Source organism: Girardinichthys multiradiatus, chromosome 11, assembly GCF_021462225.1.
Source record: "Girardinichthys multiradiatus isolate DD_20200921_A chromosome 11, DD_fGirMul_XY1, whole genome shotgun sequence".
Taxonomy (NCBI): domain Eukaryota; kingdom Metazoa; phylum Chordata; class Actinopteri; order Cyprinodontiformes; family Goodeidae; genus Girardinichthys; species Girardinichthys multiradiatus.
Window position 1 is genome coordinate 36931612 of NC_061804.1, and position 15953 is coordinate 36947564.

Genomic DNA, 15953 nt, shown 5'->3' on the forward strand with positions numbered 1-15953 from the left:
CGCAGCATCACAGATCCTACGGTACTCCAAGCAGTGCACGAGGTGCTTTTCTACAAATGATTATTTTGATTTATGCTGCACTCACAGCATGTTTGTTGCCAACAGACCTAACAAGTCTCATCTGATCTTTGCTAAAATTTCCAGTTCATGTTATTAGTGACTCACACTATTATACCCGTTATAAAGGGGGAAAAAAGACGACGGTGTCTACTAGTTATTAAATATTTTTAGTACGCAAATCTATTTAGTTTATTTTTAACTGTGTTTTTGCTAGTTGGCAGATTCTAAATTAAATAGAATAATTTGAATATAGCACATATATTGGATATAAATTTAACAATCTGGTAAGCATATGGGCTGCACAGTGGTGCAGCTGATAGCAGTGTTGCCTTGCAGCAAGAAAATCCTGGGGTCTTTCTGCGTGGAGTATGCATGTTCTCCCTGTGCATGCATGGGGTACTCTGGCTTCCTTCCCCAGTCCAGAAACATAACTCTGACCAGTAGATGGCAGCAAAGGGCTTCCAATATAGTCCTGATGTATTGAACATGCATGGATGGGACTCTGCTTCCACTTTAGCTTTGTGGTTGATTAAGAGAAGAAATCCACGTTGCTGATTAAAATATCAATTTAAGGCCTTCTACAAATCTTTACCATGGGTGCCAGTCATTGTGGATACCACTGCATTGGTTCAATAGCTGTGATTTATTTGCAAACATTAAAAATAATGTCATGGTACATTGCAGGAAACCCAGCTGAAGACAGAATAATCACAGCTGATGAAGAGCCGAGTACAGATGTGGTTCTCAACGAGATCAACAGACAGCTCAGGAGCCGACGAGGATCCTGATCCACAAAGAGCAGCTTATAAACTCACACGTTATTATAGGTGTATATAAAGTACCTGAGAATTATATTTATGTATTATCCATCTCCAGCTCATATGTATTCGTTAAATGATTTCTAAGAAATTCCACGTATAAAGTTGAACATTTGGTTTTTTTTTTAAACACTAAAGCCATATTTTTTGCTTATTTATACATGCTCTTTATTTAACAAATGTATTTATTTACTTACTTTCAGACAAAATTAGTTAAATGTGACAGATTTAATGATCTTATGTACATGCCTTTATAGAATCTAATCGCCATTTCTTAAATGCCTCAAACAGGATATCCTGTCCAGACAGTAAACAAGTCTAAAAGGTGTTTGTCTTCTGAAGGCTAGTGCAGCTTTTTTTATGTAATAGAAAGGCAGAGAAGCATTCAACTGGTTGCAATGCTATTTCCACTTCTGGATGTCGGTATGCAGCTCAAATCTAACCTTTGGTATTTTTGCTCTACAAATGTTACTTAAATGAGGAAAAGAAGAAACCATTTCCCCCAAAACTCTTTAATTGTATATGGTCAAACAATTTATCAGAACAGCATTTGTTGAGTTTATAATGAACGAATAAATAAATGGCCCAGAGGGTCCATCTAATGTGCTGTGTACTGTTTATTATGAAAGCTACATTCACCGTCCTCAGCATGCACCTAATATACCTAATATATCAGGAGAAATCAAAGGTGCTAATAAAACATGATGTAAAAACCAGCACAAGCACAAAGATGGCAATAATGAAGAGGAATAATTTCCCTTTTAAAACACACCTGAACTAAAACACTTAAGACTCACTGGGGATGAACCACACTGCCTTGATACAGACTGAGAAAGTTACATCTCATTTCAGTGGCAGAAACAAGAAAAAAGCTTAAGAACAACTCACAACAGCTTCACAACTCAATGGTCTCAATGGTGGGTTGAACTACCACATTGTCAGTGTATCAGATCAGTGTTTAAATGTTGACATTTCAGTCAGAACCCATACAAATCAATGTCGAATCTAATAACACTCACACACAAAACAATTCTGACCAAAAATTGGCAGCAAACGATGATAAAACAATTAAACCCCAGAGAGAAGGATTACATGGGGATAATAACAAAAATATGAACGTGCACCTTCAGATGAGAGCAGACTGAACTCTTTTGCATCTTCCTCCTCCTCCTCCTCCCACATTAACCGGCCTTAAATAGGTTGGAGTGTTTCACCATCACTAAATAGAAGTTGATGCAGATGTTTGCTGCATACGCAATGGACAGCAATGGACATAAAGGGGTCTTACTATTCACTCTGAGCATTTACTTCCCCGAGATGATCCAACCCTGAAGATCTGAGGCCTCGGACTCAAAAAGCCTCATTCCTTCAGACGTCAAAACCACTCAAGGCCCAAAGTTGAATACTTAAATATCAACTCAAGAAAATAAGTGTACACTGCATTGATGCGTCCAATGAGTTACGAGTATATTGGCTTCTATAAATCTTAATAACAAACCTGTTTAAATCTAACAGCCTGAAAGTCAGATCTAATCACAACTTGTCACTCAGGGAGCAGTCTCACAGCATGCTGGCAGTTATTAACAGATATATTTCAAGATCTATGTTAATGGTAGTTGTAACAAAGCGTATGAACAAGTCACTCAGTCGGTGACTAGGTAATAATCGTCTTCTAAATATTCTGTGTTCATATGACGTTCAGTTTCACCACACCTTCATGGCTACGGGAAAAACAAGAGGAGCATTCGCACATTCACATTCCAGCTGTGGGGAATTTTAGCAGAGAAAACACGAGGTCTTCACTTCTTCCATGCAGTGTAAAAAACCCATCTGAAAGAATAATTAAGGACTGTAGACAATAAAAAAAACATTCTTTTTAATGCTGGTACTTTTATGAGGTGGGTTGCATAATTTAAAACCATAGCTGGGAGGAGGAAAAAGGATACTGCTCCAAGTAGGAGGGCACACACACCACCTCTTTACAAAAGTCAACCGGACATGAGAGCCTTCCCAGTTGTTCTTCATACAGACTCAGCGCCTCTTTCAGATTAACACTGTTACCCTGATGGAGTAAAAACGAAGAAAAAAATTCATAACATGCACCAAAAGAAATTGTTTACCACACTGTATGAAGTAAAAATTAATTCTTGAGTAAAATTGCTTGATTACGCTTTCAAAAAAAAAAAAAAACAGTCAGGCATAACGTCAACTGCACATTGGCACGAGTTTCATCGCTACTGATCATTTTTGGGACAACAACGCTCAGTTTGCATAGAGTTGTGTTGTACATATTTGATTTTAAACAAGCCCAAACCATCACACCTTCCCTACCATGCCTGAAAGTGTAAATGAGGTTTTGGTCCCGATATTCAGTGCTTGGTTTCTCACTCGTTTTCTCATGGCCCAACAAAAAGCTTTTAATGTAAATTTAGCAAGTCTGAGAAAAATTGCCAAGTTATAAGACAGAAGAGGCTTCCTATTGGAAAGAAATATTTGTTTCCCCAATGCCAATAAAAAGGTATATAGTCTTACAATTAAATGTTGAAGAATTTTTGTTAAACTGCAACAACTTATCATTTGATCAAAGCTTTCAGACTCTCTGATGATAAACTAAACAAGTTCCTCACCTGGGTGAAGTATTTCCCCTCGGGGTGCAGGACACGAATCGATAGGTCTAGGATAAGACGGAGAAACTCCCACGTAGAATCTGTAAAAAGCACACATTTCCAGAAAAATGCCATGAGGTAAACAATGGCTTCTCTATGCTGCATATATGTGACACTAAAACTTGTATCATGGATTAATGGATAAGCAGGAACCTTCTTCGGGTGCAGTAGATATAGGGATTGCAGTGAGGTCATTAATTACATAATCAAATGTTCTTCCTTCCTGGACATACTTCTTCAGCAATGGGACACAATCCTGGATTAGTATCTGTAATTAACAAGATGTGATGATGACGATACAATGCTGCACAATTACATTTTAGAGATTTCTTTTAAATGTCTACGTTGCTCTTAAGAAAATCACTCCAGATACCATTCAGCTATTTTGGTGAATTTATAACCTAATACATAGTCTGCAGAAATCCCTTCAAAAAAGAAACAAGTCGATATTAAGAAACAAATAAATTTATTCATTAAGTAATTTAAATGATCTATTGTCAGGGAGACACAGGAAACAGTTATAAAACACATTGGACATATATGTGAGAATTTCATCAAAATTAATCTAAATTCATTTTGCATTATGGACCAGTATATTCATTCCAGTTTTCTTTTTTCTTTTATCACAGGGGCTGCCAGGTAAGACTGCAGTTAAGTGTGTTTTTCATTACGTAATTATTCTGGAAACATTATTTGAAAAACAGTGCAGTGTTTAGTCATTTCTCAACCGCTTTATGGACTTAAAAGCGAAGCATTTTTCCAGAGCAATTATTTTGTTACAATGAGAAAACTATTTTTGTTCAGATATCTCCATACACAAAGAATTTTAGCTTAGTATCTAAAGCATACTAAAGAAATAAATAAGCTTTACTAGAACCTGTTATACGAGACTCTTTTTTTCCTCACAAATGTGAGCAGGCACAGAATTTTCCCATTGAGAGATATTAATAATCATCCAGCACTCACTTGGTAACAATCGCCCCTCAGGTTGTCCAGCGTATTTCCACAAGTCCTCCTCATGTGCATCTTGCACCCGTCGATCACCTTCTGGTCAATGTAGATGCTTTGTCAAGGAAAAGTCAGATCAAGATGTTGATTTCCTTCATATGAAAGCCGAATACTTTGCTTTAGGGTGTTAAAATAAAGAGTCAAACAACAAAAAAACAATCTATGAAGGATATCTCCACCATGGTGACCATCTTTGGCTTTTGCTTGACCAGCTCAGCGAGGATGCCACCATCACCTCCTCCTAATATCAGCACCTCTCTTCCAGCATAGTTCTCTCTCCCGTTACCTGTGATGGCTTGGGTGTAGGCTAAATCACTTTCTGCAAGGTCTGCAATCACAATACACCATTTACACAACACTTTACTTTCCTCAGTGAAGCTGCAATGTCTGTCGGTACGAAAGAGAAATTTATCCACAGAAAAAACATGTTTTATTATATACACTTACTGACATCTCCATCGAGCACTAGGATGTTTCCATACTGCCGTGAGTGCAATATCTTGATATTTTGGTATGCAGAATCTTCTTCGTATACCACTTCATCGATGTCATACTCCACCAGTCTGCCATCAGCTGTGGGCCAGTATCGGTCAACTTTGGCTCCTCGCACTAGCGCTGGGAGCCTGGAGGGAAATTAATAATACACATAACCTAAAGGTACTGCACTACAAATCCTTGATGAAATAAAGTCGTTTCAATATCCAGAGTGGAATTGCATCACAAGAACCTGGATCCTTACCTTTTAATCCTTGTAATGTTCCCACTTAAAAGAACCTTTAACTTCTTTTCCAGTGCATTTAAAAGCTGTGGAGGAAATTAAGATAATGTCTGTGTACTGTTGTTGTTTACATTAAGTGTTGCATTTTAAACTGCATTCCCTGACAAGCTTGAAAGTCTGCAATTTAACAGGGAAAACCACTGTCCTACTGGACTACCTGCAAGTTCTTTTTTTGTTTGCTTTTGATCACTTACATTGTCTAGCTGTGCAAAGTTATCATCTTCATGACACTGCAGATCAATGGTGACCAACCCATGGGAATGCACACGCAGAATCACAAGCCTAGGAAAGAAAAATGAAGTAATTCAAAATAATAAAAACCTTTTATTGTTGAAATGATTCTCCACCTATAATGTACAACTGCAACATCTAACCCCAGCTCCTCCCCAGTAAAGACAAAGGTTTTGCTAAATCATAAAACATAAACCATGGACGGCATATTTTACTAACGTGGCTTACCACTAATGTGATCGGTTTATTAAAAAAAAGGTTTCTGAATTTAAGCTAGATGCAAAAATCAGTAATAATTTAGTTTATCTTTCTGTTTGTGAATATAACCTGGGAAATGTTAGGGAGGAGGAGTCTAACAGCACTAAATCCTGTTCAGAGTCAGTAATTTAATGGAAACAACGTATGAGATCACACAACTGTACTCTACAAATATATTTTAAAATTAGTTTTTAGTTACTGATTCAAATGTTCTCCAAACACCTGGTAACAAACAGATGACATCCTCCGACTGGACAGAAACATGCATCATTGCCCGGTACCAATTGAAATGGCCCATGATGATAACGGTAGGCGTCAGAAATCTGATACGACATGTGGCCGCTCAGGAAGCAAATGGGGTCAACATTATTTAAACATTTTTAAAAGAGGTAGTAGTTTTGAATCAAACAGAAAATTAAGGAATTACAGGATTATCTCCTTTTCATGAATTAAAATGTACAGTTAAGCTCAACATTAAACACATCATGGAGCAGATTTTGATTGATAGTTTTAATTCAACCAAGATGCTACTATAAGAAATGAGACAGGCTTCGCTCCAAGACATCGCCACCCCCTCTATAGCTTCCTCCACAGATTCTTTATCAGGACTTTTCCACCTGAATGGTTCTGGTGCTTAACCTGAGCTGGTTCTGGGAAAGAATCACAAACTAACAACCAACTCAGAGCCACTTTAGGACTTATTAAGAGTAACCAGTGAAATAAAAAAAATAACATACAAGGAACCGAGTTGGAAACTGCTTTTATGGATTGTTTTCCACTAAAAGAAAGTTCATTCAACAATATCGTTTACCAACCAAAGATACATAACTATATTTTTTTTCTTCCCAGCAAACGGTTGTTCAACCCAACGCAATGATTCAATACATTTATAATGAAGCAGCTCAGTAAGTTGTAGATTCAAGCTGCTCCTCATTCTTTTGGACACCAGATAACGTCCTGTCAGAAGAAAGTTATTTGCTCCAAATTATGAAAATTTGAGTTAAAAATCAATATCCGATATTCATATTTCTGTAATGGCTCATATTATATATATCTCCCTACCCTTTTAATAGTATGAAAAAAAAAAAAAAACGACCAAACCACTGACATTACTTCTCTGCTTTAGTTAAACATCCCACAATCCTGCTCAAACAAATACCACACGGCCAACCTCCTCCCCAAACACATACACCAACGGCAACAAGATGGAAAGAAACACAGGTTATTAACATCAGCCCATTTGTACTTATGGAACCAAAACCGATTTGGTAAAAAATTACTAATATCAGCCAACACCGATGTTAATGCAGATATATCATGGATCCCTACTGATCATAGTACAATTGTAAGAAGCATATTAAAATCAAGCTTTGAGTTTTGTAGAATTAATTTCATTACATGGCTGAGACTGCCATATATATATTTCTTTTGCTTACCGCCCATTCTTGCCAATAAATGTAGCCAGATATCCATGCCCATTTGTGTCATGGACAGTCTCTGTCAGCTCCTGCTCATGAAACACAGAGAGCAGACCAGGCACTACCGAGGCTGAGTCAACTGGAGATAAACATAAACGGACAAATGGAAAACGATGTATCAGTGTACCACATTAATAGGATAAATAAGGTTAGTTCGGAATCAGTAATGTCCAACAACCTTCCATTCATAAATAGATAGCTTTAAGAACATATAACAGTTGTAGTGCTAATGTCACTTTAAGTTAAGAATTAATGTATGTATTTTTTGGTTAATCTGTAAAATATCATTTATGGTAACGTTTAAAACACTCCTATACAATACAATATAAGAGGAAGGATCACCTAAATGTACCTCAAGGCTAAATTTGTTAAGGTTTAATAAATGCTGGGTAATACAATTTAAAAAGAAACGTTTGTAATATAAACATTTTCCATCACTAATGGCACAATAGCAGATGCAGTGCAAAAGCTAAACGTATTGTAATTTTTTTCCTTTCGTATATTTCAGATATAACACTGGTACCTCTATAGGTGTGAAACAGTGTTGTTCAGGCTCAGTTCAGCGTTCACAAGCAAAACTACAAAAATGGCGGAAAAATCAGCTATTTCCTACGCGATAGCGCTGAATTGAACATGCTTTATTCACATTGTTAGCAAGACAAGAATCGAGCCGCTGTCCAGTGCCTTAGAAATCTCAGAGAAAATCCACTATAACGTATAAGTGTTTCATAACTACGAGCACAATTAATTAAAAATGTTTATCTACAGTAACTTTGACCTTGAAACCAAAATGTACAGAATATGCCTGAGTTAAATTCGGTCTAAATCAGTCACAACCTGCTGTCTTGAAGGGCAATTAGAAACTAGCTGTTTAGCCGGCTAGCTAGCATGCAACCTGGATGCAGAGTCTGTGAACGGAATAAACACGCGAAGTTCAGAGACTTTTTTCAAGTATTTTACCTGGTGTAGAGAGGTTAAAATCGAGGGTATAATGTCGCACTGCCATGTCTCTCTGCAACCGACATCCATGCCTGGGACAGCAGGCTGCGAATACTTGCAGAGACGGAGGGTGGGCCCTGCTACCACTGCTGCTGCCGCTACGCACCAGAGAGGCGGGGCCAACGTGGCTTCATAGACCGGAGGGTTCTGCGGGGAGCAGGACCTGCGACATCAACAGCGCTGAAGTAAACAAGCATTTAATAACACGCCCATGAAACATCAGATCATTTATTACGACGCAATGCTATAAAAAGCTTTCATATCATGCAGCATATTTGCAATTATATTGCAAAACGTCCTCACGGCCCAATATAGTAGGAATCAAGTATCAAAAGCAGTTATCGTGGGGAAGATAGGGTATTTGTTAAGGGAAATGTCATATTTAATCAGCAGACTAAACCCCATGCAGATGCCAAATGCAGTTGAGTCTTTAGGCTACAAAACTTTTCATAAATCACCATGGGGAACTACTTTGCTGTCAGTGAAGCACACAAGCAGTTTACGTCTAGTTTGTTAACAATTGTTTCAGTGGCCTAAACAAAGGAAATGCAGGCTGTTACAACCAGCCAGCTAATTTGTTTTGTTGGGGTTTGTTTTAGTGCTAGTGGCCACACCCTTCTGATTTGAAAGACTAAATCCTCTCCACAGCAGTAAAGCCAAAATGCAACATGTGCACAGCCGGCCTAAAACAGTTTCAAAAATCAACATCTAGCTCATGTCCGTAGAAAAGGAACTATAACAGCAACAGTGGTGGAGATGATCTGATATGAAATTATATAAGCAGAGCAAGGCATGGTGTAGAGCTGAATTATCCTCCTGTACTATTTTATGAGAAGCATATCATCTTTATCTTAGTATTTCCTCCATATATATTTATTTATGTATGGGAAGAAACTGAATTTGAATTGCTCAGACTGAATCTGTATTTGTGTAATTTGTAATGAAATGCATTGGTTTCATTACAGTGGGGCAGTTGGTAGCACTGTTGCCTTTCAGCAAGAAGGTCTTGGGTTTGATTCCTGACCGGGGGGCTTTCTGCATGGAGTTTGCATATTCTCCCCGTGCATGCGTGGGTTCTCACCGGGTACTCCGGCTTCCTCTCACAGTCCAAAGACATGCCTGTTAGGTTAATTGGTCACTCTAAATTGCCCTTAGGTGTATGAATGAGTGTGTGCTTGGTTGTTTGTGTGTTGCCCTGTGATGGACTGGCAACCTGTCCAGGGTGTACCCCGCCTCTTGCCCATAGACTGCTGGAGATAGGCACCAGCTTCCCTGCGACCCACTATGGAATAAGCGGTAGAAAATGACTGACTGAAACTAAATGTAATGGTTTAAATCTGAATTTGTTTGCTTTGAAATTTGCTTTGCTTTGTATTAAAATTTAGTTTGATTACTTTCACTTTCAGGTCTGAAATTCAATTTCAGTTCCAAAATTCTGTTTTTTGTGTCACACATCCGGGTTCTTGAAGCCAGAGATTAATCAAACACAGATTTAATGATTCACGGATGTCATTCGCTATTGCTGTGTCCAAATTCAGGTCTGCATCCTTTGAAGAACGCATTTGTAGGCCGATAACGTCCTGGATGAGAAGACAAATGTTGTCCAATCTCCAAGGTTCCAACAAATGCGTCCTTCTTTTCCCCAGATTTGAAGGATGGGTCCGGTGTATCCTCCGTGTCCCACCCTATCCCATGATGCATTGCGGGTCGAAGTAGATTGTTCAAACGGAAGTAGGAAAGGCCGGAGGAGAGAGAAAAGTTTTGAACAAAATTGGATATATTGCGCATTCTGTGAAACAACTGAACTTTTACAATGTTTTTAGATGAGAATGTAGTTGTGTAAACCTAAAATATCTGATCTGTTTATCAAGATATCGCTTAATTACACAAATGCGCCGATGTGTTCGTCAGCTGCCCAACCAGGCGGCTCGCCAGCTGTCAGCTGACCGGGTGGTTGAGGTGCGCTAAACCCCGAGAGAACAGCTGACTCCCGGCACATTGTTTTCAAAATCCCGCTGGGTATCTCCAATGGGTGGAAGTTAAACATATATAATTCAGCCAGATTAAATCTAATATTAATGTTTGGTTCATTTATAATAATAATAATTATTATTATTATGCTCTGCAAATAAACTAATTTAAACGTTGTTCCTAAAGTTAATATGTTAGTGTTTAAGTTGTTGAAAGCTTTACAAATAAATTAAACAAATGGTATTTGTCATCAATGTATTTTATCTAGTGTTAGATTTTTATATCTATGAACACAAACAATATTTTCAACATTTTAAATGGCTAAATAATGAACAAGATCATAAAACAATAACATTTTAAAACAAAACACCATTATAAGCCATCAGCAATATCTAAAAGGGTAATAAAAACCGTTTAGTTATTTACAGTAGAGACAGCGGTATTAACCTTCAGGCTCCATTTGTTCGTCTTCACAACTCTGCGCTTCACGCTAACAAGGTTGCTAGGCAACAGAAGTTACGCTGAGGTAAGGGCAAGAGAAACGCACACCGACATAACACCGGCGGTACTACGCTAATCTGGCATGTTTAGCTAATAGCTACAGGTTGCATAAGTGTTGCTGTTTGACCATCATTTGTTTACATGACGCTTCTTATAGATGCTCATTTGTCTTGGTGATTGACATACGCCAAGCTCATGTATGCTGCACTGCTGCAGCTCAACATGCCGTAAAGGAAGTTTAACCTGACGTGAAACGTAAATCGATGAATCTGTGTTTGATTAATCTGTGGCTATCCTCAAGGACCCAGATGTGTGACACAAAAAACTGAATTTTGGAACTGAAATTGAATTACAGACCTGAGTGAAAGTAGTCAAAATTAATTTTTAATAGAACGAAATACATTTTAAAAGCAAATGAATTCAGTTTCAAACCATAAAATTCAGTTTCAGTTTAGTGAAATTCATTTTCAAACAAATGCATTTAATTTGAAATACACAAATACAAATTCAGTATGAGCAATTCAAATTCAGTTTCTGATGGCACAAGTTTCTTCCCTTAGGTTTGGGACCCCTATAGGAATCTGAAGCTGGGGGTTTGCCATATCTTGAATCACAGTGTGGAGAATAATATTGCAGGTCAGGTAAGTATTTGCCTCCCTTATATCTCTCTCTGCCAGATCCATAATAAGATGTGTAAAAGTCATCAGGGTGATCTCTGTAATAAGAAGAGTTTCCCCTCTCCAGCACATAGTAATGGCTGTCATCACAAGCTCTTGGTCTAATTGTTCAGTAAGGCTTAACGGGATCATGGTCATCACTGTAGTCTGGATGACATGACTTAGGTTGTGGAATGCTGTAACAGTGTTGATATCTGTTGTCACTGTGATAGAGCTTGTCGTAGCAATCGTAGTCATTCTTGTATTTGGGATAATACTTGACATCAGAACCAGATGCTGCTCTGGGAACATGTCTTGTGACTACTACCCCAACAGACTAGCATATGTTGGGGTCATTTACTGACAACATTACTTCAAACTTTTTACTTTTCACTGGACGCATGTCCATAAAAATCTTCATTCAACACATTTGATCTAGAGATTTGGCTGCAGGTCGCCAGTCCATCGCAGGGCAACACACAAACAACCATGCACACACTCATTCACACCTAAGGGCAATTTAGAGTGACCAATTAACCTAACCAACCTAATCAGCTTCACTTTCATGTTCATCAAACCAATCTTTCATCAGTCTTGCTGTGTGTATTGGTGCATTGTCATCCTGATACACGGCACCGCCTTCAGAATACAATGTTTGAACCATTGGATGCACATGGTCCTCAAGAATGGTTCGGTAGTCCTTGGCAGTGCCCATTTAGCACAAGTATTGGTCCAAGGGAATGCCATGATATGGCAGCCCAAACCATCACTGATCCACCCCCATGCTTCACTCTGGGCATGCAACAGTCTGGGTGGTACACTTCTTTGGGGCTTCCCCACACCGTAACTCTCGGATGTGGGGAAAACAGTAAAGGTGGACTCATCAGAGAACAATACATGTTTCACATTGTCCACAGCCCAAGATTTGCGCTCCTTGCACCATTGAAACCGACGTTTGTCATCGGCACGAGTGACCAAAGGTTTGGCTATAGCAGCCCGGCCATGTATATTGACCCTGTGGAGCTCCCAACGGACAGTTCCGGTGGAAACAGGAAAGTTGAGGTGCACATTTAATTCTGCCGTGATTTGGCGTTTTATGTTTTTTGGATACAATCCAGTTTAGCACCCGAACATCCCTTTCAGACAGCTTCCTCTTGCGTCCACAGTTAATCCTGTTGGATGTGGTTCGTCCTTCTTGGTGGTATGCTGACATTACCCTGGATACCGTGGCTCTTGATACATCACAAAGACTTGCTGTCTTGGTCACAGATGTGCCAGCAAGACATGCACCAACAATACATGCACCAACAATTTGTCCTCGTTTGAACTCTGGTATGTCACCCATAATGTGGTGTGCATTTCAATATTTTGAGCAAAACTGTGCTCTTACCCTGCTAATTGAACCTTCACACTCTGCTCTTACTGGTGCAATGTGCAATCAATGAAGACTGGCTACCAGGCTGGTCCAATTTAGCCATGAAACCTTCCACACTAAATTGACAGGTGTTTCAGTTTCATTGTCCAACCCCTGTATACACAAGTGACTATACAATACATAGAATATAATGTGAGATCAGTCTTAGTATGCAGTGTTGTTCTGGAACTTTAATTGTAAAGTTTTCATCAGAGAAACAGGCTGGGGGAAGAATCTAACTCTGTGGTGGCTGGTTTTACCAGACAGCACTCTGTAGTGTTGACCTGAATGTAAAAGTCTAAACAGTTTGTGTGCAGGATGGGTGAGGTCTGCAGAGATTTTAGCTGCCCTTTACCTTACCCTAGACCTGTATAAGTCCTGGATAGAGGGAAGATCAGCCCTGATGATTCTCTCTGCAGACCTGATTGTTCATTGCAGTCTGGATCTCTCCTGTTTTGTGGAAGAGCCAAACCACATTGAGATGGTTGAAGACAGGTAAGACTGAATGATGGCAGTGTAGAAGATGACCAGCAGCTCCTGTGGAAGGTTGTACTTCTTGAGTTGCCTCAGGAAGTACGGTCTCTGCTGGGGCTTCCTCCGAACATTGTCTATGTTTGAGGACCACCTCAGGTTTTGAGAAATGGTGGTTCCTAGGAACCAAACGTGGTCCACATCAGACACAGTGTTGTTGAGGATGTTGAGGGGGGTGTGTGGGGGTGGTGCTCTCCGACAGTCCACCATCATCTCTACAGTCTTGAGTGGGTTGAGTTCCACTAAATGCAGACTCATCACTGTCCTGGATCAGTCTAATAACAGTTGTGTCATCTGCAAACTTTAAGAGTTTCATAGACGGGTCTGCTGATGTGCAGTCATTGGTGCACAGGGAGAAGCGGAGTAGGAAGATGTTCCCCAGTCTAACCTCCATCTGCCTTTCCTTCAGGAAGCTGGTGATCCACTGACTGGAGGAGGCCAGGAGATTGGGCTGGGTGAGCTTCTGGTGAAGGATGTCTGGGTTAATGGTGTTGAAGGGTGAGCTGAAGTCCACAAACAGGATCCTGGCATATGTCCCTGGGTGGTGGTGGTGGTGTTGCATGATGAAGTGTAGTCCCAAGTCGACTGCATCATCTGGTGACCTGTTTGCCGGTAAGTAAACTGCAAGGGGGTCCAGTAGGGGGCCTGTGATGTCCTTCAGGTGCGTTAACACCAGTCGCTTAAAGGATTTCATGACTTGAAACTTCAGGGCAACAAGCCTGTAGTCATTTAATCCTGTGATGGTGGGTTTCTTGGGTACTGGTGGAGCGTTTGAAGCAGTAGGGAACCTCACACAGTTTCAGTGATTTGTTGAAGATCTGAGTAAAGATGGGCACCAGCTGGTCAGCGCAGGCTCTCACGCATGATGGGGAGACATTATCAGGTCCTGAGGCTTTCCTTATTTTCAGGCAATGAAAGAGCCTGTTTAGGTCCTGGGTGTTGTCACCCAGCCAGGTTTTGGTAAAGCAGAAGGTGACAGATCCGTGGAGGTCTGTATTTTTAAAGGTGAAAAGAAGCAGTTCGACCATCTGGTTGGGCAGGAAACGTACATTTGTCAAAAATCCACTTTTTGCTTAAAATGGGTTATTATTCAGAAGGCCTTCTGTCAGAGCCATTAGTGTAGCTGATTTAATGTAAGAAAATGCCAGAGGGAAAGAGTTTAGATTATTCATTTATTTCCTTCAGGATTGGACACATACACACACATAACTTATGAAAGGAAAGGAGAAAACTCTTTCACAGTTTCTGTGGTTTTTAAATATTTTCATATATTCTCACTAAAGGAGAATTGATCAGTGGCAGTTTTTGATATAGGCCACATGGCCACATTTGCCATGGGTGGGGGATGGCTATGGAGAGCACATGCAGTGTATTCATAAAATATTATTTATCTACCAGTTGTACCCTAAACAATTTTTTTATTGCTTTTATGTACAGGGGTTGGACAATGAAACTGAAACACCTGTCATTTTAGTGTGGGAGGTTTCATGGCTAAATTGGACCAGCCTGGTAGCCAGTCTTCATTGATTGCACATTGGACCAGTAAGAGCAGAGTGTGAAGGTTCAATTAGCAGGGTAAGAGCACAGTTTTGCTCAAAATATTGAAATGCACACAACATTATGGGTGACATACCAGAGTTCAAACGAGGACAAATTGTTGGTGCATGTATTGTTGGTGCATGTCTTGCTGGCACATCTGTGACCAAGACACCAAGTCTTTGTGATGTATCAAGAGCCACGGTATCCAGGGTAATGTCCGCATACCACCAAGAAGGACGAACCACATCCAACAGGATTAACTGTGGACGCAAGAGGAAGCTGTCTGAAAGGGATGTTCGGGTGGTAACCCGGATTGTATACAAAAAACATAAAACCACGGCTGCCCAAATCACGGCAGAATTAAATGTGCACCTCAACTCTCCTGTTTCCACCAGAACTGTCCGTCGGGAGCTCCACACGGTCAATATACACGGCCGGGCTGCTATAGCAAAACCTTTGGTCACTCATGCTAATGCCAAACGTCGGTTTCAATGGTGTAAGGAGCGCAAATCTTGGGCTGTGGACAATGTGAAACATGTATTGTTCTCTGATGAGTCCACCTTTACTGTTTTCCCCACATCCGGGAGAGTTACGGTGAGGAGAAGCCCCAAAGAAGCGTACCACCCAGACTGTTGCATGCCCAGAGTGATGGTTTGGGCTGCCATATCATGGCATTCCCTTGGTCCAATACTTGTGCTAGATGGACGCGTCACTGCCAAGGACTACCGAACCATTCTTGAGGACCATGTGCATCCAATGGTTCAAACGTTGTATCCTGAAGGTGGTGCCGTGTATCAGGATGACAATGCACCAATACACACAGCAAGACTGGTGAAAGATTGGTTTGATGAACATGAAAGTGAAGTTGAACATCTCCCATGGCCTGCACAGTCACCAGATCTAAATATTATTGAGCCACTTTGGGGTGTTTTGAAGGAGCGAGTCAGGAAACGTTTTCCTCCACCAGTATCACGTAGTGACCTGGCCACTATCCTCCAAGAAGAATGGCTTAAAATCCCTCTGACCACTGTGCAGGACTTGTATA

The 15953-nt window shown here is 40.1% G+C and overlaps 2 protein-coding genes and 1 long non-coding RNA gene across 3 annotated transcripts in view; 2 read left to right on the forward strand and 1 right to left on the reverse strand.

Annotated features, from left to right (window-relative positions):
- Positions 1 to 1480, forward strand: part of LOC124876684 (adhesion G-protein coupled receptor G6-like) — a 24043-nt gene extending 22563 nt beyond the window's left edge. Inside the window, exon 30 of the mRNA XM_047379652.1 lies at positions 745 to 1480. Coding sequence (XP_047235608.1) covers positions 745 to 848 — 104 coding nt within the window. The 3' untranslated portion in view covers positions 849 to 1480. The remainder of the gene's footprint in view (positions 1 to 744) is intronic.
- sms (spermine synthase) lies at positions 1375 to 8441 on the reverse strand. The gene is made up of 11 exons (XM_047379653.1): positions 8258 to 8441; positions 7256 to 7376; positions 5525 to 5612; positions 5292 to 5356; positions 5000 to 5175; positions 4726 to 4880; positions 4511 to 4600; positions 3698 to 3812; positions 3506 to 3585; positions 2825 to 2940; positions 1375 to 2708 (listed from the first exon to the last, which is right to left on the reverse strand). Exons 1-11 carry the CDS (start codon positions 8301 to 8303, stop codon positions 2678 to 2680), a joined length of 1083 nt encoding a protein of 360 aa, XP_047235609.1. The 5' UTR covers positions 8304 to 8441; the 3' UTR covers positions 1375 to 2677.
- Positions 8442 to 11327: 2886 nt separating this feature from the next.
- Positions 11328 to 15953, forward strand: part of LOC124876347 — a 38807-nt gene continuing 34181 nt past the window's right edge. Inside the window, exon 1 of the long non-coding RNA XR_007040287.1 lies at positions 11328 to 11409. This is a non-coding gene — a long non-coding RNA (uncharacterized LOC124876347). The remainder of the gene's footprint in view (positions 11410 to 15953) is intronic.